The sequence below is a fragment of the Phyllostomus discolor genome, chromosome 10, assembly GCF_004126475.2.
Source record: "Phyllostomus discolor isolate MPI-MPIP mPhyDis1 chromosome 10, mPhyDis1.pri.v3, whole genome shotgun sequence".
In the NCBI taxonomy this organism is placed as follows: Eukaryota; Metazoa; Chordata; class Mammalia; order Chiroptera; family Phyllostomidae; genus Phyllostomus; species Phyllostomus discolor.
Window position 1 is genome coordinate 76,200,886 of NC_040912.2, and position 22,995 is coordinate 76,223,880.

Here is a 22,995-nt window from a genome sequence, read left to right on the forward strand (position 1 = left end):
AATCTTGTGGAATATAGCACTTCTAAACTAAAAACACACATCAGAAAGAAACATTAAATTATCCCAGTGGGACATTCCAAAACTGTCTTGAGAAGGTTTGAGGATTGGCTAATTCTGCTCCTGTCCTACCAGCTGCGACACGGAGAGGGGCCCAGGCGCCGCTCGGAGCACCCCCGCCCTCAGCAGCGGCACTCGCATCTGCAGGGCACTCGCGTCTGTAGGGCACTCGCCAGCAACCTGCCAGCAACCTGGACGTGTGGTCGCTGAGCAAACATTTCATTAGCAGGCATTTCAAACTGTCTGATTTCCTCTTAACACATATGAAGAGAAGACTTTCTTCCTTCACAACCTGTTTTACTACTACATCTTGTTTCCGAATCCTTTCCTCTACTCAGTCACACTCTGAAAAAAAAAACTGTGTTGGTTTTCCCCACGTAGAGTCACTTTGGGTACAAGAACCTTTATTTGTTCCAATGATTCCTCATTTGAAATTCAGAATGTGCTCGGTCTAAAACACCCATTTCCCACCCCAGCAAGCAGATGATGACCGGGCCGCCACCCAGAGCAGCCGCAGAAGGAAAACCAAAACCAAGACGTGAGTGAGCGCGCCCAGGAGTCACGGCTGCCAGACGGGTCTTCTTCCCGAGTCTAATGGTCCACTGACGGGCTGTCCGAGGAGGCGGCCATCTCTTGGCAGGTGAATATTGAATTTGCAACCTGTCTAAGCACAATTCACACACACACCAAAAAACCCAAACAAACCCCCCAAACAAAAATAACCCACAACCACCCTCTGATTTAAAGCTCTTAGTCCAGGGCAGCGGTCTCAGAGTGGCCACCAACAGGACGAGGATGCGGCTCCGTACGAGCTGGGCGAGAGGAAACACCCTCCCGGTCCCTCTTCTCTTCCTGTCCTGTCCTCGCAGACAAGGTCTGGGTTACAAGCTCTACCCCAGGAGAAAGAATCGGGTTCAGAAAACACTTTCCAAAGGTTCTCCAAAGCAATACACTCGTGGCTGTAGGGCCGGGCAGCCAGAAGGGCAGGAATCTACATATAAAAATGTACTCAAAATCTGAGGCAAAAATTGTTTTAGGTTTCACTACTCCAATTCGCTCCCTGTCCACACTGTTACTCCACAGAAACGGGGCCACCTAGGAACCCCAGGGAGGCACACGGCTGGCCTCTCCTCCCCAGTGTTTTCCTGTCCATTTTGAAAAAGCACTATCCTAGCTTCACATCCAAGAGCTGGTTGGTTTGGTTTGTTTCTTTGGAACCATCAATAAAAGAAGCAACTTTTTCCTGTTATTTTTACTCGTGTCTATCTATCAGAGCGGCTATTTCTTTTGACAGTTCAGCAGCACACAGGCTGACTTGGCCAAATGGACTTATGAATGCATGCATTCGGACCGCATACTGCTACCAAAATGGAATGTGGGGATATGCTATGCACCTCAGGTTGAGAAATGACCAAGAAATCAAGATCTAAAGGGTGATATATAATATATATATATCAATGCTATTATTCATAAAAACCTTGTTTAGTAATAAAAAAAATTGCTTTGTTTAAATATGAATATTATAGTCTGCTTCTCATGGTTAGGAAATAATAGTCTTTCTGAAAAGCAGGTGCTTTTGCTACTACAACTCCATATCCTGGGCCTCATCTTCCGAAAAGTCAGACATAGAACTCTCCGATGAGCTGTCACCGGTGCCCTCTTCCTGCTCTTTCAGTGCCTCCTCCGTTGCATACTTCTGGATATACTCTGCACAGGGGACAGGGAAAGAAAACACAAGGGCAGTGAGCAGGCAGGCATGAGCTTCGGCGACCCTCACGTGGGCAAGCCCCAGGGAAGTCCACGCTCTCCTCACACGTCAGCTGTGGTCGTGCAAGCCATGGGGGAGACTTTGGAGCTTGTACACTTTGTTCCCATTACTAAGAGAGGCAAAGCAGGACATGTGACTTGTGGAGGAACGAGCATGCTGTATCACGCCACCCTAGAACGCCTGTGGGCCAGCGCTTCCCAAAGGGGTGTGTGAAGGCAGCCCAACGCCCCCGGGCCTTGCTGCGTGGCACAGGGAGGTCAGCGGACCTGCAGGATGCCCAGCAGGGTGACCGGGCCTCCAGCCCTCCTTGGGGGCTGCCCGGTGTCACTGCCCTCCTTCAAACTTGATGGTTTAGGAAAGTGCGATGCCTGCACTTTAACTTTCTGTATTAGCAACACCATTCACTTCCCAGACAGCACGGGACTAGTTATGATTCCACAGTAATTCGTAAGGAAATCCCCCATCATTCTCAGATTCGCAGTTCTGTAATTATCGTCAGCCCAAATCTATTATTTCAGAAATAGATTTTAGTTTAAATAGACCCTGCCTGTCAGGTTTTTGAAGCAGCTGGTAAAATTTATGCTCCTATATCCAAGGCTGAAAAACTGCTGAACAAACCACTAAACTTGTTCCCGAAGTCTCTGGGTGCACGCTGTTCTCCAGTCAACAGCCAACGCAGCGGGAAGAGGCAAGACACTCGGAACCCCACGTAGAACTCCAGCGGGAAAAGCCCCAAGTATCTCCTCCCATCCCTAAGCTCTGTTCCCCTCCCAGGGATCACAGGGACTAAACGAAAGAGGAAGGGAAACGGCCAAAAGGGCTTGCCAGACTGGGCTAACTCAGTGCAGGAACTTAGATAAGAACACTTAAAAAAATATTTTTAAAGGGTTGTATAAAAAATAGAAAAGAAGCCCTGGCCAGCATAGCTCAGTGGACTGAGTGCAGGCCCCTGAACCACAGGGTCACAGGTTCAACTCCCAGTCAGGGCACACGCCTGAGTTGCGGGCCTGGTCCCTAGAAGGGGGCACGCGAGGGGCAACCACACAGCCATGTTTCTCTCCCTCTCTTTCTCCCTCCCTTCCCCCCTCTCTAAAAATAAATGAATTAATTGAATAAAAAATGAAAAAAGAATAAGTGACAGGGCCATAATGGCCAAATCTGGCCCTTTACAAGAAAGTTTGCAGATTCCTGACTTAAGAGTCCTAACAAATTCTTAGTTACAACATTTCACAGAGATGAGCTGGGAAAAAGCGCCCCTAACTAGATAGAAACCGACCTTAGTTCACCTTTTAGAGTGAGAGAAACGTTTATTAAAGTCCCAGGAATTTTGTTTTTACTCTCTAATGGGTTGGCTTTGTTTCTTCCTTTCTAGAAGATGCGGGGCTGTGACACTGTAATTTGACACTATCAGCCTTCTCCGTTCAGAACATTCAAGGAAACACGTATGTACTAAGTGCTTACGAGGACAAGGCCGTTCGGGAGAGAGGAAAGGAAAGAGCAAGCTCGCTGAGAGAACAGGGCCACCAGAGGGAAGCACAGAGGCAGGGGCTCGGCCCGAGGGCCAGGCAGAGTCACCCCTGCACAGACCCCTCAGGGCCGAGGCCCAGTGGGAGCCAGGCCGGAGGGAGCCCAGCCGTTCTGGGGGAAGCCACAGCCTCGCAGGAAGCGCAGAGGGAGAAGGACGCGGCTGGAATGTTAAAACACAACATGAAGAGAGAACTACATTTGTTTTCTTTAAAAATCTTTGAAGCAAATGAGGCAATGTACAGGTTCATCTAGAGGTGGGTGGTGGGTGCACGGCTATGTTTTCTGTAGCGCTGAGACGTTCCCCAAGGAAAAGAATACAGTTGGGTATCTGCAGTTCATCGCATTGTACTGTCATACACAGATGCATTGGAGGGGCGGAGGCAAGGATGTGGGTCGCACACAGGGGCAGAGAACCTGGAACGCAAGCTGAGAGGCCGCTCAGCAAAGGCTAGGCAGGGGAGTGGCGTGTCCAGAGTACCAATGATGCCCGTCCTCCCGGCAGCCCCGCGTTCACAGGGTGACACGGCATGGACCCCGTGTGAGCGCAGACACTGCTCCCGGTAAGAAGGGCGCACACCCACCCGTGTGCACTGTCGGGCATGGGCCTGTTCGGTGGGCAGCTGGGGAGGGAGGCCATGCCTAGACACATTTTTGGAAATCGTCTACCTGGGGGGGATTATCTGAAGCTGTGAGGGGCAAACAGGCTTCCTCAGCGGTGGGGGAGGAGGGTGGGGGAGAGACTGAAGGACCGAATCTTAAAGAGAATGACTGAGTCTGGGAACGGAATGAGCACTGTTTTCAGAAAGGCAAGAGGTGAAATACCAAAGCTGCAGAGAGGTCCCTGAAAAAACAGGTCTTGAGAAGGACCCAAAATACCAGGAAGAAATGAGATCACAGATTCAGTACAGGAGGGGGAACAAACTAGACCTCATGAGCTTAAGGCACAGAGGCGGGAAGTTTGAAAACGTAAGGAGATCAACAGCCAGGCTCCTGAAGGGATCCACAGGAGCAGACCTGAGCTTCTAAATGCAGGCGCCTCTGAGAGTCTCAGGAAAGCAGGCGCGGCAGGCGGAAGGAGATGCAGCGGTGGGGAACAAGATCACAGGCTGGTGCGGGGAGTGAGTCTCTGAGGCAGCACAGGGCACCGCTCCCGTCGCTCCCGTCCCATCGGAGGGGACCGGGAAGAGGTGGGGCGGGGACATAAACAAAGGCAGAGGAGGAAGCTGGGGTGAGCTCAGGGCTGATGGCCGTTGACGGCCTCAGATTGCTCAGTAAGCCAAAATGGTCGCCAGCATGAACCCTCCAGAAAGCTGGACTAGCCATTCGAAGGCAGAAGCGTAGGCGGGGCTCCTCGAGCGACTGGCGCTGCAGCGGATGTGCACTAGCAGGGCCGGCGTCTGACCGCTGCGGCGCCCTGGACGCGCAGACGCACCGAGGCTCTGCGGGTTGCAGACCCTGTGCAGTGACTCCTCTGTCCAAGTTTTAATACGGTCTCATAACAGAATTTCATCTGGTTGAAACTGCCTTTGAAAAAAAATTCGTGTTTGTTTGGCTATGTAGATATTCTGCTGCATAAATTAGATAATTTGCAAAGCACCTGAAACCTAAGGAAATTAGAGTAGATTTATTTCTACTTTATCTCAACAGAAGTACCAAACGAAACCCTGTCAAGACCACAGAAGAGGAGAACACTGAGAAGGAAACCCGTGTTCCACCAGCAGCCCCAAACGCTTCCCTCTGTCTCCCAGCTGCGCAATTCAGAGGGAAGACCTACGTGCTCAGGCCCTCATAAACGATCCCTACTGCCATCTCTTGCAACTGTGCCTCAGAGGGGCCCACGCCTTGCAGAAGCTAATGTTCTGAGCCGCCAGGCAGACGGGCAAGCACTGCTAAAACCTGGGTGGATCTCAAGGCCTTCCTTTTGTTAAGAAGGATGGGCCTGTCTCCGTGGACTTTGGATTCTCCTCCTTTCCGTGGAACTCGTGTGCCCAGCTGTCTCTCCGTGGAAGTTCCCACGCACACACAGTGGACGAGGACAGCAGGGTGGACGCGGGCATGCCTGTGTGAGGCTCTAACCGCTCTTCACCGCCGCGATTTCCCTTCTGTGAATTGCACGCCCCGTTAGCATGCACACGGCTCGAGGACGGGAAACCAGGATTCTAAATCCTGGAGGGCGAGGACACCAGCGCTGCCATCACTGACAAGCTTCTGCCCTTACCGGTGCATTTCAGGCCCCAGGAGGAACCCCCACGGCACCAGGGCCCTGGGGCTGGGAGTCCGCAGCAGGGCAGGACCGTGCCCAGAGGAGAGCTTCTCCAAGTAAAAGTGCACCGGTACGGGACCAGGCGAAGAAGCCAGCAGGGTATTTTTAATTCAACAAGTAAAATGATATTAATTTTAAGGGTCTGATGCTGGATGTGGCCATTATTTTCCCAACTCCCAAAAGGAACTGTTTTCCTGAGGGCCAGGATAGCTGTCTATACACAAATGTGAGATTATACCTCCCAATTAATGCTTTATTCTCAAGTCCAATTTTCTAATTTTACGAGACAAGAGGAAGCAAATGCAGGCAGAGATCCTTTTGGACGGGTGTCCGCAGGGACTGCTGGCAGGGTCGCATCCACTAACACCTGACAGCGAACCCTCCCACTGTCTCATCTTCCCTTTTGCGTTTTCTCTCTCCTTCCCTTCTGTGCTGCCACCTCCGGCCGGCCTTCCACATTTGTCTCTCGCCCTCAGAACCACTGGCAGAGGCTGGTGAGCTCTGCTCCAGCCAGCAGCTGTGTCTTTTTGGGCCTGAGAAAAATTATTAGTGACTGAGAAGCCCAACAGACTAAGCTCCCCTGTCTCCAGGTGAAACCACTGGCTTCCTTACCTTTAATCTTCTGCTTGTACTCTTCTGGTCGGTGGAGGTACATGGCCGCGGCGTCACCATTCAGAGGATCTATGGGGTTGGGGTAGGCCAACAACTGGGGCAGGAAGGACTCAAATATATTGGTAAGATCTGGAAAAACAAACAGAAGCACATCACGCACGGAACACGTTCACCTGAAATTCACCTGAGTTCCATAGTCGGAGCTGCTCACCTTCCTAGATATTGGACCACATGGGAGTGGGCTCCATGACACGTTACATACTCCTTTCAAAACCACTTTAAAAAGTTTTAAATTTAATTTTAACTTGAAGAGCCAGATAAAGGTATACCTGATACTCACTTTGAAAGGTGACTGTCCCAACCCTAATTCGCCCCAGTTTCTAAACTGAGAATTTGGAAGTACTACATAGTGTTTCTTAATGAAAATGTGTGCCCCAACACGCTACATTCTCACACAATGAGGGGTTCATCGGTTAACACGGCCTTCTCCTCCAGCCTTGGAAGTCCCCACCCTGGAGAGTAGTCAAGCACCACATCTTAAAAGAACTAAACACAATTTTATAGGTATTGACATTTAATTCAATTCTCATAACTTCTAATTAAGATAAATATAACCAGTTATTCAATTATTCTGGGTAATGAGGGTAAGAACCTACATGGACCACTTAAAATCATAAGACAGGTAAGTACTAATTTATTGCATTTGTTGATAGTCATTTAATGAACATTTAGTTACTCCCTTCTTGCCAGATTCAGCATAAGGTGCTGGGTGCGCACACACGACCCCCGCCCCCCGCAGGCAACGAAACCGGTGCAGTCACAGGGTGCCCCACCCGGCAGGCCCGAGAACCTGTGGAACAGCCCACACGTCCCCGTTAACTCCAGAGATGCTGTGACCTCCCATCAGCGGCCAGTGAACGGGAACCCCATGCTTCCACTGCTCTGCACTGTTCTAGCTACTCCACACGCTACGGGAGACATGTGTTTCCGGAGGGAGTGCTAAGGTAGTATTAAAAGTATTCTTTAATTTATTCTGCTCTTTAAATGGACCTTGTGAGTATTACAGATGGACATTTCGTCAGGCCACACCGCTGTGAATTAGTTCTCACGGCCAGGGGTGACTCTGCTCCCCCGAGGGTGCCTGGCACCGTCTGGAGGAAACTGAGGTTGTCACCACTGGGTGGGGGAGGGGGCAGGAAGTGGAGAGAGGCCAGGGATGCTGCTAAACATCCTACAACGTGCAGGACAGCCCTTCACAACAAATAACTATATGAACCCAAACTTCAGTAGTGCTGAGGCCGGGATGCCCTGGTGTAGATGAAAAGGAATGGAAACCCCTCATAAGGGGGAGTGAGCACCTGCAGGCCACGGGCCGCATCTGGTCTGGCACAACCTCCCAACACTGCCCTGCTGCGGCGGCACAGAAGCAGCCACGGACAACAGACAAACGGTGTAGCTGCATTCCAACAGAGCCTTTAAAACACAGGCAGCCCGAGTCGGCCGACCTCCGCTCTAGAAAACCCTACCAGCGGGAGGCGGCCCTCCCTCCTCACCGTGAGGTTAAGGGACTGGGCGGCCAGAATAAGCTGGAGCTGCGCTACGCCACAGAACTTTCTGCAGCGACGGAGCTGTTCCGTACCTGCTCTGTCCAACGTGGTAGCCACCACCACACGTGGCTACTGAACACGTGAAGTGTGTGAGACCGTGAGGAGGTGGACCGCTCATTTCACTGCATTCTCGTTAAGTAACTACAGGGGGCGAGCAGACCCTGAAACCCGGCAGCTCAGGTCTCGAGAGGGAGGCGAGACCAGCCCTGTGCTCTCTGCTCGGGCAGAGGCAGAGGCAAACAGCAGTTTCATCTCCCTCCCCGAGTTACAGACTTGGTGTTATCACAAGGACCAGGGCTCTCTCATCTTCATAAAGCTCACTTTCCAAAGAATCACATTCCAGTCAGATTCCCATGCATCAGGAAACAACTCCTAATCAAAATAGAAAAAGAAATCTGCACTAGGATTTTCACTGCCATTTTACTCATCATTTTTTAAAAAGGAAGCAATGCATCCAGCAAGCCAAGAACCACCCGTTCACTAGGCAAAACCACCGAGCACAGTTTGCCGAGGCTGAGGGGCAGGGAAACACTCGTGCCCTGGCGCGGGGCGGCAGCAGCCCACCCGCTGGTGCGCCCTCTGGAATTACAAGCATGTACAGTATGCGGCCACAGAATATTTTCAGAGTTATGTCAAGGCAACAGGCTTGTAATTTCTACTTTCCACACTTCAAATGCCACTTTCTTCTTTTTAACCTTTGAAAATAGCATTTTCCCATAAATACGTCCTTTCTTCTTTTGCATATTTGACATATTTAATAAAACATGACAAATCTGACAAATTTTTCTTTTCATCCTTGGATGGGTGGGTTATTAAGACAGCAATAGAAAAATGCCAAAAGGTAAGCAAATTAAGAAGGAAAAACAAGGAGTGTGGAAGTTTTGCAAATTAAACACGATCCCAGAGCAGGGAGGAGTTATGAAGAGTGACAGTAACACCAGTAATAGTAACAGTGGCGGCGGCGCAAGAGTTTACACTCACGCAGCACTTACTACAAGCCAGGCACTCGTCAACAGTTGGCACACACTCTTAATTTCTCCAAAACTGATGAGGGAGGTTCCATTACTACCTTCCATTTTGCACATGGGGAAACTGAGGCAGGATGCAGTGAAGTAACCTGCCCACAGGGCTGGGCTTCAAGCCTGGGCCAATCCAAAATGCTGCCTCCATTGCTGGATAAAACGGACACCTCCGTGACGGCACAAGCTCCCCAGGTCTCTGCACCACAACCGTGTACCCTTGGAGATGGCCACTCCCTCCTCAAAGCTTTCCTTTTGCACAAGTGCAAGGCCAGCAAGATGGCCTCTCGGTGTTTCAGGTGTTTCAGTGACCGAGCTTCCTGGTACTTCAGAGGCGGTGTGCTTGTTTCCGAGCAGCTCAGCCACAGGAAGTAGCCCCAGGCCATTCACAGACACGGGCTCACTGTGACCTGGGTGCCTCTCAGGCCCGTCCTCACGACTCATGCTGCTCACAAGGGTTGGCAGAGGAGTGCTTCTATCACCAACAACAAAATCTTTAAAAGAAGTATGGGCTTTACTTGCTTCATGTTCAGAAGTGCTGCTGCAGGACAGGGCTCCAATACCGCAGATAATGTGTTTCATAACTAGGGGTTTCCCGTGTTCCAGGAAGAGATTTTATACCCTTCCTCACCACTTGAGGTTTTTCAAGCTCCCAATAAGTGGCTCTGCCTAGGTCACTTGTACCAAACAAATAAAACAGCCCTCAATTATTGGTTCTTTCTTCCTGTCTCTACCTGCGTTGAGATCCTTTAGATCCATTTTACAGATGCTGAGTCACATCTGTAACACAGAAGAGCAGAAAAGGGAAAGTATGCAGCCCAGTTTGGGGTAGAGACGGCCGCTTTTGAAGGCCAGGATTAAAGCAATGAAGCATTCCTGAAAATGGCTCACAGAGTGAGTACTACCGACAGGGTCCTCCCCGAGAAATCTCTCTCAAACATGCAGATGTGCACAAAATCTTCAAGATAAATATGTTGGCAGAAGAGACCTAAACTATAAATGAAAAAAATGAAATAAGGATACTCATCTTTGGAAAAATCCATAATAAACATTTTCCCCCTAGAACTATTAATAATAATAAAAGCATCTATCATTCTGCCCTGACTGGTGTGGCTCTCAGATGGGTTGGGTGTCATCCCGTAAGACAAAAGGTGGCCAGTTCGAATCCCGGTCAGAGCACATGCCTGGGTTGTGTGTTCAGCCCCCCAGCTGGGGCACGTATGGGAGGCCCCCGATTGACATCTCTCTCTCACATCCATGTTTCATTCCCTCTTTCTCCCTCCCTTCCCTTCTCTCTAAAAATAAATGCTGTAGATAAAATCTTTAAATAAATCTATCATCCCAAAAGTCTTTTTAAAAAACATTGACCTTCTGCTTTTTGAAAGGGAAAGAGTCAGTCATGCATCACCTAATCTACAGATTATCATCAGCTGGCTCCATTACTGGCTGCCTTTGTTTTTTAAGAGCCAAGATTCCTGAGAAGCATGGCTTATGACGAACAAACAGCTCTTACTTTTTGCCTTGGACTGAATCAGCACTTACCAAGATGCAGTCCCTTGGGACGGACTCCTCAGCCTGGTCTTACCAGTATTCATGTTAACAGTATCACAACACCCACACCTCTGGTTTAGGCACATAAACTAATAACTTATGTTCATATTTAACTTTTTAGAACATTCAGACCACACTGATCTCTCATCTAAAGCAGCATCATTTAGCCCATTCAGCCAGGAGCAATGGTTTATGGGCGAACCTAGGTCTCGGCTTTTTGTCCATCAGATTTACCTAAGGAGTTTTTTCATAATATGCATGTTGAGGTCTCAAACCTACCCCAGGGATTCTGATTTAGGACCAACTAGTGTGTGTGTGTCAGGGTGTGTAGAAACGCACAGCCAGAAACCATTACCTACCCTACGTATCCCCCTAACCCCAGAAACCAAATGAGAAGAGGGTTGTTTGCTTGAGGGTTCTTTGCTCCAAAAATGCTGTCTTGGTAGCTAAGCTGCTGAAGAGGCTCCAGCCGAGTAGCCCTCCCCGACCCTTTCCCTGTTCTTTTCTGCAGACCCTTTAAAAGTAACTGCCATTGCTCCAGGCGGAGGTGTTCCAAACCATGGGCAGGAAAAAGTGGATCCAGTTTAGAGGGCATTGAAGGGCTGTTTCAGAGCAGAACAGGTAGTGCTGGACGTCCCCTAACACACTGCGGATGGTGGGCAGAGCAAATCCCATGAGGCCGAACTGTTCCCAGCAAAAGGGGAGCTCCTTGGTCTCAGACCTTCCACTGACTGGTTCTGTGACCTGCCCAAAGGCAGGTCTCTTCCTCCCTGTACCTCACTGTCTTCACCCGCAGAAAGAACTATAGATAGTACTGCAGTTCCTTACAGTGAAGAGCCACACGTTGCTAAAAGGACTGTAAAATAGCCTTCAAACTGCATCAAAGAGGACTAGACTAAAATATTAATAAAACATGCCATCTCCTTAGAGCAAAAACTTCTTCTACCTGTATCCCTTAAGGAATGCATGCTAATTAAAATGAGTCACACTGGGGGAAAAGCACCCATTTGCAAAGTGAAGCACCACTACTCCAGGTGACTTACAAAAGATGGCGTACAGCTTAAAGGAGAACACGCAGAGGGCGCGAATCACACATCTTGCTTTGTATTCTTGGCTGTTCATGAACCAGTGACCGTAAGTTATTTTTTTCCTTTATTGCCTTTGAAAATCAAAGTGGAAACTCTTGTAAAGCACACTGCTCTCTTTAGGTTAAAACCCTGTGGACGCCCAGTTCCTCCTGGTCTGCCCCACCAGGAACCACAATTACCAAGCAGGCAGCCGTCTCAGAGACTTTAACTTGCACAACCTTCACTTGTTTTTCAGAGGTAACACCCACAATGCTGAGGCTCAGAAAACACCACCATCACACAGTACAGCCAGGGCCGGGTGCTTAGCACCATCCACGCCTCCTCCAACGCCACCTCTCACCCCGCTTTTCCAATTCTACTCCTCATCTCCCAGATGCCTAGTGCCCCAGGTTCCTTCTCTTTAAAGCCAAAGCACTATGGAAAAGCTTGTTTGGAAAGACATCAGTAGTGTAAATTCTGTGTAATTTGTATTTTAAGAATTAGCTTTATACGCTCTCACTCTGGGAAGCTCATCATCTTACAGTAAGCCTATGCTAATGACAACCAATTCTTTCCAATCAGCCTTTTATATTTCTGGCCTTGTCACACTCAACGTGTCTAAAATTACTTCCCTGAAAGTCTGTTCCTTTCTCCCAATAGCTAGGTTGCCTCCAACACTGTTCCTTGGCCCCAAACCTCTGGGAGGACCGTGGTTAGGCTGTCCTCCCTTTTCCCACTTATCAGTCAGTTTCCCAGACTCTCTACTGGTCCTAATAAAACAAATCTAGTTCCTCTTCTGTTTCCCCTGCCATGTAACTATGTCAGGCTCAGTAAATCATCCCAGCCTTGGAGCAAGGCAACCATATGCTGGCTGGCCTTCTAGGCTGTAAACTTTTGCCTTTGTAATCAGCCTCCTTAAAACAATCACTCAGGTCATTTCCCATGAACAGCTAAGTTCCCCTTGTTTTCCTTCACAACTCTTCATCATATTCCAGTATCACACTATCCAAACAAATTTATATTTCACTGCCCTTCTCCCCCCGGAGAAGGGCCCCCCCCGCTTCGCAAGTTGTGAATGGAGGAGCTAGCCACCACTCCCTAAGGCATGGAACTGTTCTGTAATTTCACAGGGAGCAGGACTGATGAAAGGAGGAGAAGACAAGACAAAAAGATGGGCAAACAGCACTAGGAGGTGATTTGCTCTGACTCACACAGACTTCTTTCCTTGGGCTTTGGCCATCACAGCTGAAACGAACGGCTAAGCAAGTTGGGATCACCTGGGATTTCATGTTACTCATATCCCTGAGTTACTATAGACAATCAGGAGCTGACCTTTAACAAGCCCACCGACTGACTTTTGCTCATCTTACAAGGGACTGTAATTAATTCATCATGAACTGCTAAGCAAGTCAGGAATTTAAAATGTATTCAAAATAAAACCCGAGGATAAAAGTCCATTTCACTCATCCCATAAGGTTTTCCTGGGGAGGGGCTATCTGCTATATGTATGAAAAACCAACATCCAGACACATGTGCAGCCCACTTTGGGGGTAACACTGAAACGGGGCAAATAAATAAAAATTTCAGATTTGTTCACTTATTTAATAATTTGGGATTCATTAATAGTTCTTATTTTTCTACTCTTTCATCAGCTCCTCAGTTTCAATCTTACCAAAGGATTTGAGTGTTCTTTACTTTAACCTTCTGCTCACAGTCTGGGAACACGAAGAAAGAGTGAAATTCTACGTGCAGCCCATCAGCCGGAGAGTTAGCGCCGCGTCTGACCCAGCCGCTGGTCCGCACGAACAAGACATGGAAAGCAGCGGGCTGGACGCAGACGGACATTCCCTCGAGAACTTCAGTAAAGCCAACCAGGAGGCTTTTTTCCTGCCTTAAATGCCCCAGAACAGGAAGGACTTGAAAGAAAAAAAGGCTTGGGGAGTTAAAATAACATTCTCTAAAATAACTAATCTGAACCCATCTTCAACAAGGAAAGGTCATCTCACAGCCGCTCTGGGGGCAAACCTGTGGCGAGCGGAGGCGGCTGGCCACGCAGGAGGCCACGCAGACTCTTCCCGTGGCGCGTGGCGGGGCTGCTGGCAAGGCGGGCCTCGCTGTGTTTGGTTTACAGTGCTGACACGCCGCTACGGAATAGTACATCCAGTCACCAATCTGCCAGGCAACCAACTCAAGAACGTATCCGGTTGCGTGCTTAACCGAGACAGTTTTTCTGTGTGGACAAAATGTACAAAAAGTCTGAGCCGATCAGGTTTATGTATGTTCTCGTGAGAGTCTGTTTGAATTTTTAAAAGACAGAACGAGGTCTCATGACAAGGGTCGTGCGGGCCAAAAAATAAAGCACCTCCCTCCCGCACACCTCTTTCTCTCTCACACAAAAAAGGAGCAATTGGTAGGAATTAATAAAAACTAGTAATTAGATATCCAAAGAATCTTTGCCATACATGAATACACTTAATCTCACTAGTGGTAGGCAGCAACATAGTTTTTTAAGTATTCCAAGCTAAACACAGGTATTTCTGTTCTACGCGGGAAAGGGGACCGTCAAAGATGCAAGGCACTAGCCACGTTCTGCTGAGTGCCACATCACCAACCAGAGGTGCGTAGTTACGGAACACGAATAGTTTAAAGCATTCCACTAATTTAGAGAATCAGTTCCCATCCACTGCCTAAATGCAGCACCCTCCCCACAATGTAACGTAACTATGGACAGCTGCAGAAGAAAATGAACGCTAGTAGTTAGGTTGGAATGAAGAAAACAGGCTCTTTCATCAAAAACAATCCCCTGGGTTGCCATGTCAATCTCAAAACATTAACCACCTTCCTCAGGTGTTCTTCAGAGGTCATCCTAGTTCAAACATGGCATGACCCCAATTACCTTGAACAACTGCAAGCTAAAACATGGTAATAAGATTTGTTATTACCCTTCCAGAAATGAATGCGGTTAATGTATAATTAACTACTTGGGTATTCTTATAGCCCTGCTAAAACTCATTATTAAAGTTTTTAATTACTAGATAATTTCGTGTGTCCTTCACATCAGAAAAGAACAAGATAACGTCATGCAATCACGAGGTAAGCGGTCGTGCACGGGCAGACTTGACTTACACGCAGCGATCACAAGCAAACACAGAGAAAACAAATCCACATAATCACAACTGAGTCCTGAAACTGCAGCCCCAAAGAAAGCAGGACCAAGTTGTGGCTGTCTTTCATGGTGAGGCTCACGTCCCACAATCCACGAGGCCTGGACTACTCCACAGTTCTAATGCTGACCACCAGTGAACATGAACGTGGTGTTTTTAACAAATTTCTGCTAAGTTGTTCAACCCAAGAGATCCCATTTGTCTGCGTACAGTGGATTAAACTCTGGGCCTCGTACGAACACCACATCTGAGCATCTCCAAGCAGACAGATCAAGGAGGCGGAGGAGAGAGCTAAACACGGTCGAAGCCATCAAATCCACACTCAGCAGAGTTCTTCTTTATCTACCACCGCTGACATTTACCCCACAGCACTTGAGAGAAGCTGCTCTACCTGACCTGTCCCAGAGACTCATGATGACAGCCAGCTGTTCAAAGGCAGGTGAGTGTTTGTGGTTCCTCCGTGGATGGATCAATAGTGGGTTTTCAAGCCTGTTCAAACAGTAGTTGTTGGCCAATCATCCATGCAGACAGATACATATACCTTTTATCTGTGTAACTAGCACAGAAAGTCTGGAAACAGCAAACACTAATTCCAAGTAAAGCATTAATTTAAGGTACATTTACCTTCAGCCAAAATCTGAACTGTTTGGAAAGATTCACAAGGCTATCTAACTGAAAAGAGGGGTGGAGTTAAGTATTTCCGACATGAGAAAGCTTTCATTCATTTAGCAGCTTAAATGTATTAGGCCATGATTTATTACCATTAAATAAATTCATGGTTTAAAAATTGTCTAAATGCTTCGGAAAACAAACTTTGTTTCTCTCGTCTAATTCTAATCTCAAAGTCCCTTTAGCATTCTTTCTGTTGCAGTCACCTTCATTTGTCTGCTATGACCCCCCAGATGACCTAAGGGAAGTCATTTCTCAAATGCTGATTGTTCTCACCAGCAAAATACGGGAAGTATCCAGTCTACTGGCTAGCAACCCTAAGGGCAGGAATAAAATTATAAACTGCAGGATTTTATAAGAAAATTGTCTTCCACCTTCCATGTCCACAACTCGATCCACAAAATAAGTAATTTACCAAGTCAGCTGAGGAGTGAGTCAAATGAAAGTTGAGGAGATAAACACAATTTGCAGGGGTCAAGTCTGCATGGCCCAGACACGTGGGAGGGGCATTAAAGCTGTATTTCAGTGAAGGTACCTGACATCCAGGAGTCTGGGCTGAAAAGACAACTGTGGATAAAATATGTAGTTTGGAGTAAAAAAAGAAAAACTGAAAAACACGAGGAGGAGCTTAAAAAGCTACTTATGGCTTAATGAGCTTTCCTTCCGCCAGTCTTTAAAAATTACGGTTGTTTTTGAAACTGAAATCCAGACCCCCTGACTACCCCCTGACTACATTTGAAGTTTCCCAGAGCTTTTATCACTGCTGTCTGGTCTGCAAGGGCAAGCAGGAAGGTGCTCGCTCTTCCAGGAAAGATGCTAAGGCACAGGCGGCCAAACGCATCCACTATGGGCCAGCACCCTTTCCTTTCCTTTTAGCCCACAAGAGTAACAACAGAACCTAAATACTCAAGAGAGGGCTTCATACTGATGACAGGCATCTTTAGAAAATTAGCCATATTACTCACTGTAATGAGCTCTCTCGCAAGGTTAATATACAATTAAAAATTACTGGTTGATTAAACTACAATTGTGCCAGTTTTGAGCTTCTGAATGAACAAACTGCTGTACGCCTGGCAAAGAAAACCCGGATGAGAACAGGAGCAATGAGTCACAGGGGCTACCAGAAATTATTATTTTTGGGTGGGGGGAAGCTGGAGGGTAGAATAGAGGACCAGATTTGCTACAAACATAAGCACTGTTTATTACCAAGTTATGGAAGGAAAGTCTGAAACTGCAACTGGGAATTGCTGTTATACTACAGACGCTGTACCCGCGGCTCAGCACAGGCCCCGGGGCAGAGGGAACTGCAGGAAACCTCTCCCGCGATCCCCGCTGCTCACCAGCCCGGACAGCAGCGCTGCTGAAGGAAGCTTTCATTGCCTGGCTGAGCCTCTGCTTTTCGGTTATTTGTGCTAATAATCCAACTATGTAATATTAGTCGTTACATACTAAGTTAGATTTTTTTTTTGGCCTTTTAATGAAGATTTTTCTCAAGAATTACAGCAAAAATTTGAGTGATTCAGAATTCACCAATTACGATTAATCTGTGATGCCAGAGGCTTTAGCAGTGTGTAATGAAAATCTGGCTTAGATCTCAAGATCAGGCAAGTCTGAAAGAAACAAGGTACTCTGAACCAACCCTCTCCACAAATACTCTGATATAAACCATATTTACTTGCCCTTAGAATGATCAATAAAGAAATTTTAAATTTACACTTTTTAAAATTTAAATAAAATTCTGAAATTTTCTCAAGGAAAAGTTGGGGTTAAAGCAACATATCAAGACAATTCTCTCACACACAATATACTATGGGCTATATTCTAAATGTATTCTTCTGGTTTCCTGCACTTACCTGTAATGATAACATGCCCACACTCTTGCATTACATGGAGCATTTAACAATAACTGAAACACATGTAATATGGAAATCAAAGTTCACTTTGACCAATGAGGTTTAATCTGTTACTTAGTAAATGCTTTGCAAGGTGACACAAGAACACGTTCTAGCATTTTATAGGCAGGATGAAACCTTGGTTGTGCTGGCCTCCTGCTTCAAAGTCTGCCCTGAACCTTCTTCACCTGCTGCTGGGAATGTAAAAGGGTACAACCACTCTGGAAAACTGTCCGTGAGTTCCTCCAACAGTCAGCCTGTCACCACCACTCCACCTAGTAATGCCCCTAGGTAAACACCCAGCAGAAATGAAAACCTACGTCCACATGGAAGCTGGTACACGAGTATTTCTAAGAGCCCAACAGTAAAAACAACCCAAACATCCATCATCTGACAAGTGTGTGACATCTGTACAATGGAATATCATTTGGCCATAAAAAGGAATGAAGTACTAATACATGCTACAACATGGATGAATCTCGAAAAGATTACATGGAATGGGGGGGAAAAAAGCAGTTACAAAAGACCACGAGTTTTATAATTCCATTCATAAGGAATGTCCAGGATACACAAATCTAGAGACACGGAGGAGTCGTTGCCTAGGCCTGGGGAGTGGGGATGGGAGGAGAAGGGGGTGACGGCTAAGGGCGAGGGGTTTCCCTCTGGGGGATGAAAGGGTTTGTCATGAAAATGTGGTAGTGACTGCACACAACTGTGAATATACGAAAACCTATCAAAATGCACACTCTAAATGGGTGAATTTTATGTATGTAAATTATAATTCAATAAAGCTATTATTTAAAAAATAATCTGTTCTGCTCTGGCTGGTGTGGCTCGGTGGCCTGCAAACCAAAAGGCTGTCGGCTCCAATAACGAGCCAGGCCCCCCACTTGGGGGTGGGCAAGAGGCAACCAGTCAATGTTTTTTCTCCCCTTCTTTCTCTTCCCCTCCCCTCTCTCTAAAAGTAAATAAAGTCTTTACAAAAGTGAAAAATAAGTAAATAAAAATAATAAAAATGATCTGTTCTGAGATGTGAGGTACTTGAGAATCAGCAAACCTCTTCCACAAAGATTTTCTGGTCAACAGTAAAATAATTAGTTAAACTAACATCCAATTTACTGTATTATAATTGGGACCAGCTTGCAGTATTTTGTTGTGTACATTTCTAAAATGTGAATGCAGTGTAAGGAAGGACATCATTACATCAGATATTCCAGGCAGCCTGCCACGGACTTCTTTACCAAACAAAGCATCTTAAAAGGATTCCGGAGTGTGTCTCTTCCTTGTCGCCTGATTCTCCTCATAAGCTGTAATTTCCCTAGAACTCTCACGTTGAACAGCACTGGGCATGATGAAGCCACTCGTTAATTCAAAAAAGATCTGCACCCCTCCTGCACACCAAGCACCGTTTCAGACACGTATGCGCGTGTGTGCACATGCGCTCACACTACAAAGCCCCTGCTCCTGCGAAGTGTACACTCTACTAGGACAAGGTAAATGATACACAGATACTGGTTTTAAAGACAGATTACTAAAACAGGGCGCCACACTGTGGAGGGATGTTTACTTTAGACGCAGGAGCTAGGAAAGGAGGCTTTGCAGGAAGTTATGTTTGAGGTGAGAAAAGGTACCAGCCACTCAAAGATTAGGGAAGAAAACTCCAGGCAGAGGAACTAATTCTTAAATGGCAGAATCAGGAGGAGAAAAAAGGATTACTGTGTGCTGCTGGTGACCAACCTCCCTGAGATTCTCATGCACCATTCTCGTACAAGGGTGCGTGGCAAGGTGACTCACAGATGGTGGTGGCAGTAAGACAGATGCCTGCAATCCTTAAACCTTTAAAAGGTCTCACAACTCTTCAACAACAGGAGGCCATCCCTGGTAAACCCCAACCTACAGTGGTCTTCCCTCCCTCTTCTTGTACCTCTCAGCACCTGTTTGCACCACTCATTTTTTCAAACGCTTGGGTGCAAGGCCCTCTGGCAGGAGTGCCGGGACTTAAGACAAACCAGACATGCACACCTCAACTGGTTCTTAAGGCAGGAAATAATCAGGTAGCACAAAATAAATAGGCGTAACAACAAACACAATGTAGAAAGGAAATGCAGGCCACAAAAGACAGTTATAGAATGTAAGAGTGGCCAGAGACCGCTCCCAGCCCGAGTGTCAGGGGAAGCTCACAGGGTGGGGTGCACCACAGCAGGGCGGGCCTGTGACCCACGAGACGTCTGACACGTGGGGGGCGAGCACACCGATCTGCTGCAGCCCTAATTAACTTCCAATGTATTTTAAAGTGTGTTTAGCTCTCCAACCCAGTTACAAGCTCAGGGAGAGAAGGCTTGATATTCCTTGTACTTCTCTGCGGTGTTGAGCACGGTATTTTGCTGAGCTAGGCAACACGTTGTGGATCCACTGGAAGAGATGTCAACTTCGGCACTAAAGATAAAGCTAAATTATTCTTTGCTTCATGGCACGGTTCCAGCCTTTGAAACAGATGATCCCCCAAACCTCTTTATACATTGTACCATTTCACAGGGACATTTCTAAAAGTGTTTCTAAAAATAAAAGGCATTACAGATAAACACATATACAATGTGCTTCTGAATATACACAGATATGCAAAGTTTTATATATATATCTCTATGTCTACATATATCACTATAATTTCAGAACCTCACAAGATTATTTTGAACTTCTGCTACACCAAAGTTTAAACTTGTGAGAAAACTTGTCCCCCCCCCACTGATCAAACTTTCCCATCCAGGCCTTTAAAAATCCCTTCCCATTCCCAACAAAACATCTTAAATCAGAGAAGAAAAGCCACACGACATTTTTTAAGGCAGTGTCTCAATACCTCTAAAAGTATTCCATGGCCAAACTCACCATAGAGAGCTGTCCAAGTTTGATTAATTACATCTAGACACACAGTTCCTGACCTGAAACAGATGGAAAGAATGGCATTTTTTTAAAAATCAGAAAGTTAGTTGCATGTATCTGGCAACTAATTTTATTTATTAAGAAAAATACTTTTAATAGATTATTAAAAAAAAAAAAAAAAAGAATCCCAATTAGGGAAATATGATAAGGAGAATATACAGGGTATGGCAAAAGTAGGTTTACAGTTGTGAGTGCATGAAACAATTTATTCTTGTACTATTATTTACTATTGCATTATTTTCCACACGAACAACTGTTAACTTATTTTTCCCCCACCCTGTCTTAAGTGACTCCTTACAGATTGAAGGGGAAAAACTGTCACTATACAATGGAGAAACCAGCAGCATCTTTGCCAGATGAGAATGAGCACTGGTAACCAGAGGCCGGCAGGCCTGTGTGCCTCCGAACAGGACACCCGAGGAGGACACAACCCACTTCGTGGTTTTCTGGCCATAAGTGCACACTCAGTGTCACGGTAAGGAAACATGAGAGAAGCCCAAACTGAGGGACAGTCATCCTATAAAATAAAACTGGTCTAAATTTTTTAATAACACCAATTTCATCAAAAGCTGATTAAAATAATTCCAGGTTAGTTTACAAAAACATAACAACTAAATGCAATACTTGAGCCTGGATTGGATCCTTTATTGAATGAAAAAAAAAAATGCTAAGAAGTACACGGCCGGGATGTGGCAGTAGACTAGAAACTGCTACTATATTAACATTTAGTTCCCGAGTCTGATGGCTGCGCTGCAGGTGTGTTAAGAGAGCATCCTGTTGTTAGCGTGACTGATACACAGACGTATCACAGGACCCCGGGGCACGATGCAGGTATACGACCTCCTCACACAGGGGTTGGAACACCCTATTGTACACGTACATGTATGCACACGAAATACCAAAATTTAGTGCCGTAACAAGGGAAAAAATGCAGAACAAATCATCGCATATTCTAAACAGCACTGAAAGTAAAAAAATAGGAGGCACTGGTGTCACATTTTAAAATATCTCTCATATTAGAAGGAAAGAAAGGGATAATTAAGATTCAATAACTGAAACGAAACCACAATTATTCATGTCTGCTCTACTCTCGCACACTGAGAAATACTTTAAGGGTTGAAAATGATAAATCTGTACACTGAAAACAGTTCTCTGAATTGTGTCTATACAAAGAGAACAGAGATGTGAAGTATTACAAATGCTAACTGGCTATCAAGGAAATGAAGGACCCATTCATGACCATGGAAAAGCTAAGCAGTCCAATAGCAGAACCTGAACTAAGTGGTTAGAATAGCATACTCCTGGGACGCTACAGTTTAAGTGACCACTCACACAGTCCTATCTGCCGATAAAATCCAGAAAGATAATTGAGGCTTGTGTACAGTGAAGAGAGAGATGAACGCTAATCAAGAGCAGTTGCTGCTAAGGGTTAAACATTTTTAAAGTTACTTACGCTTCATCAATGTTGGGATGGAAAATTTTATTCATGAATCCTGTAAAAAGAGATGTTAATTAGCAGCAAAAAGTATCCAGAGAACAATTAGTTTTAAAGTATTTCTGTACCGGAAACAATTTCAGAATTGGAAAAAAGTGATGATACCCATAACTCATTACTTTCAATCTTAGACCTTTGATTACTGGTAAGACTATATATTCTCCTGGCAATGGCATTTACTTAAAATACATTAGAGTTCCAATTAAAAAAAAAACAACAACCCTAAAACTAACAATCTCTGAGAGCAATGCAACTTTTTATACAAAATAATTATTAAAAGAATTTTTTCTGAGCTATGAAGGTACTTGCCAAGAAAATTTATCGTATTAATTTATAACTAGTGCCATGACAAAAGTCAAGAAAGCATTCCTCTGATCCCCCTCCCCAAAGTTTTATTGTCCAATCTCTAACTGTGGAGGTTCTGCATTTGAACTTCTCCTTCTAAAGCTCAGTTCCCGGCATCGCTCTGCCACACTGTGTGCAGACATCAATGAAACTGCTGAAATGTTAAAGGGGCACCACTTCCAAACCACAAAGAATTTCATAAGGACGGTGACCAAAGTACTTCCTTTCACTTTAGTCAACTCACTCCAGGAAACCCAGCTTTGATTAAAATTGAGGCAACCAAGAAATGAGGCAAGGAGTTAAAAAAAAAAAATTCTGTAAGATGGCTAAATTTGTCAGGGATCCAAGTTCTTTTGATTTATTCATAGAAGAACAAGTATGGACTTTAACAAATATACTGATGTTTAAATTCCGAGGAGAAATTCATTTATTTTCTACCTTAAAACTGGTGATACATAATCAGTTTGCATGCATGCAGATGGCAATATTCTAAAGCAGAGATCCACGGTCAAAGCTGTCATTTCATCATCCTTTTCACTTCAATTACTTTTAAAACTTCCTTATTCCATTCCGTGCTTTCAAAGACTGAAGTGCTCTCTGAACTGACCACCCCTGTTTCCCACTCCCACTCTCTCTCACCACCCCCTCACACGGTCTCTCACTTTCCTTCACTCAAATCATATTTGGTCAGCATCGGTGTGTCTGGCAGTGCGCTCGTCGAGGGGACAGAATACCACTCCGCTGTTCTTGCGGAGGTCACTGCAGCAGTGGAACGAGAGACATGAAGAAGTGACTGCAGTGCATGTGCAGAGCTGATACAGTCAGGGAAGAGGAAGTTGTCGGGAAAGAGTCAGAGAAGTGGCATCAGAGGAGGACCCCCAAGAATGCATTGTGACAGAGGACGTCTCAGAAAATCTAAGCAACTTCTCCAGACTCAGGAAAGGAGGGACGAACATGCAGTCCCAGGTACGCCAGTGCTCGCCTGCTCCAGCCACTCCAAGTGCTGATTATGCTTCTAAGGC

At 46.0% G+C, this 22,995-nt stretch overlaps 1 protein-coding gene across 2 annotated transcripts in view; it reads right to left on the minus strand.

Moving 5' to 3' along the window:
- Positions 1-375: 375 nt before the first annotated feature.
- Positions 376-22,995, minus strand: part of UBE2H (ubiquitin conjugating enzyme E2 H) — a 100,706-nt gene continuing 78,086 nt past the window's right edge. The window contains exons 4-7 of one of the 2 annotated variants that reach the window (XM_028525332.2): positions 21,587-21,626; positions 20,080-20,132; positions 6,228-6,356; positions 376-1,764 (exon numbers count right to left, since the gene is read on the minus strand). In XM_028525332.2, the coding sequence (XP_028381133.1) occupies positions 1,640-1,764; positions 6,228-6,356; positions 20,080-20,132; positions 21,587-21,626 (347 nt within the window). In that variant the 3' untranslated portion in view covers positions 376-1,639. The remainder of the gene's footprint in view (positions 1,765-6,227; positions 6,357-20,079; positions 20,133-21,586; positions 21,627-22,995) is intronic. The other variant, XM_028525334.2, reaches the window with a different exon arrangement.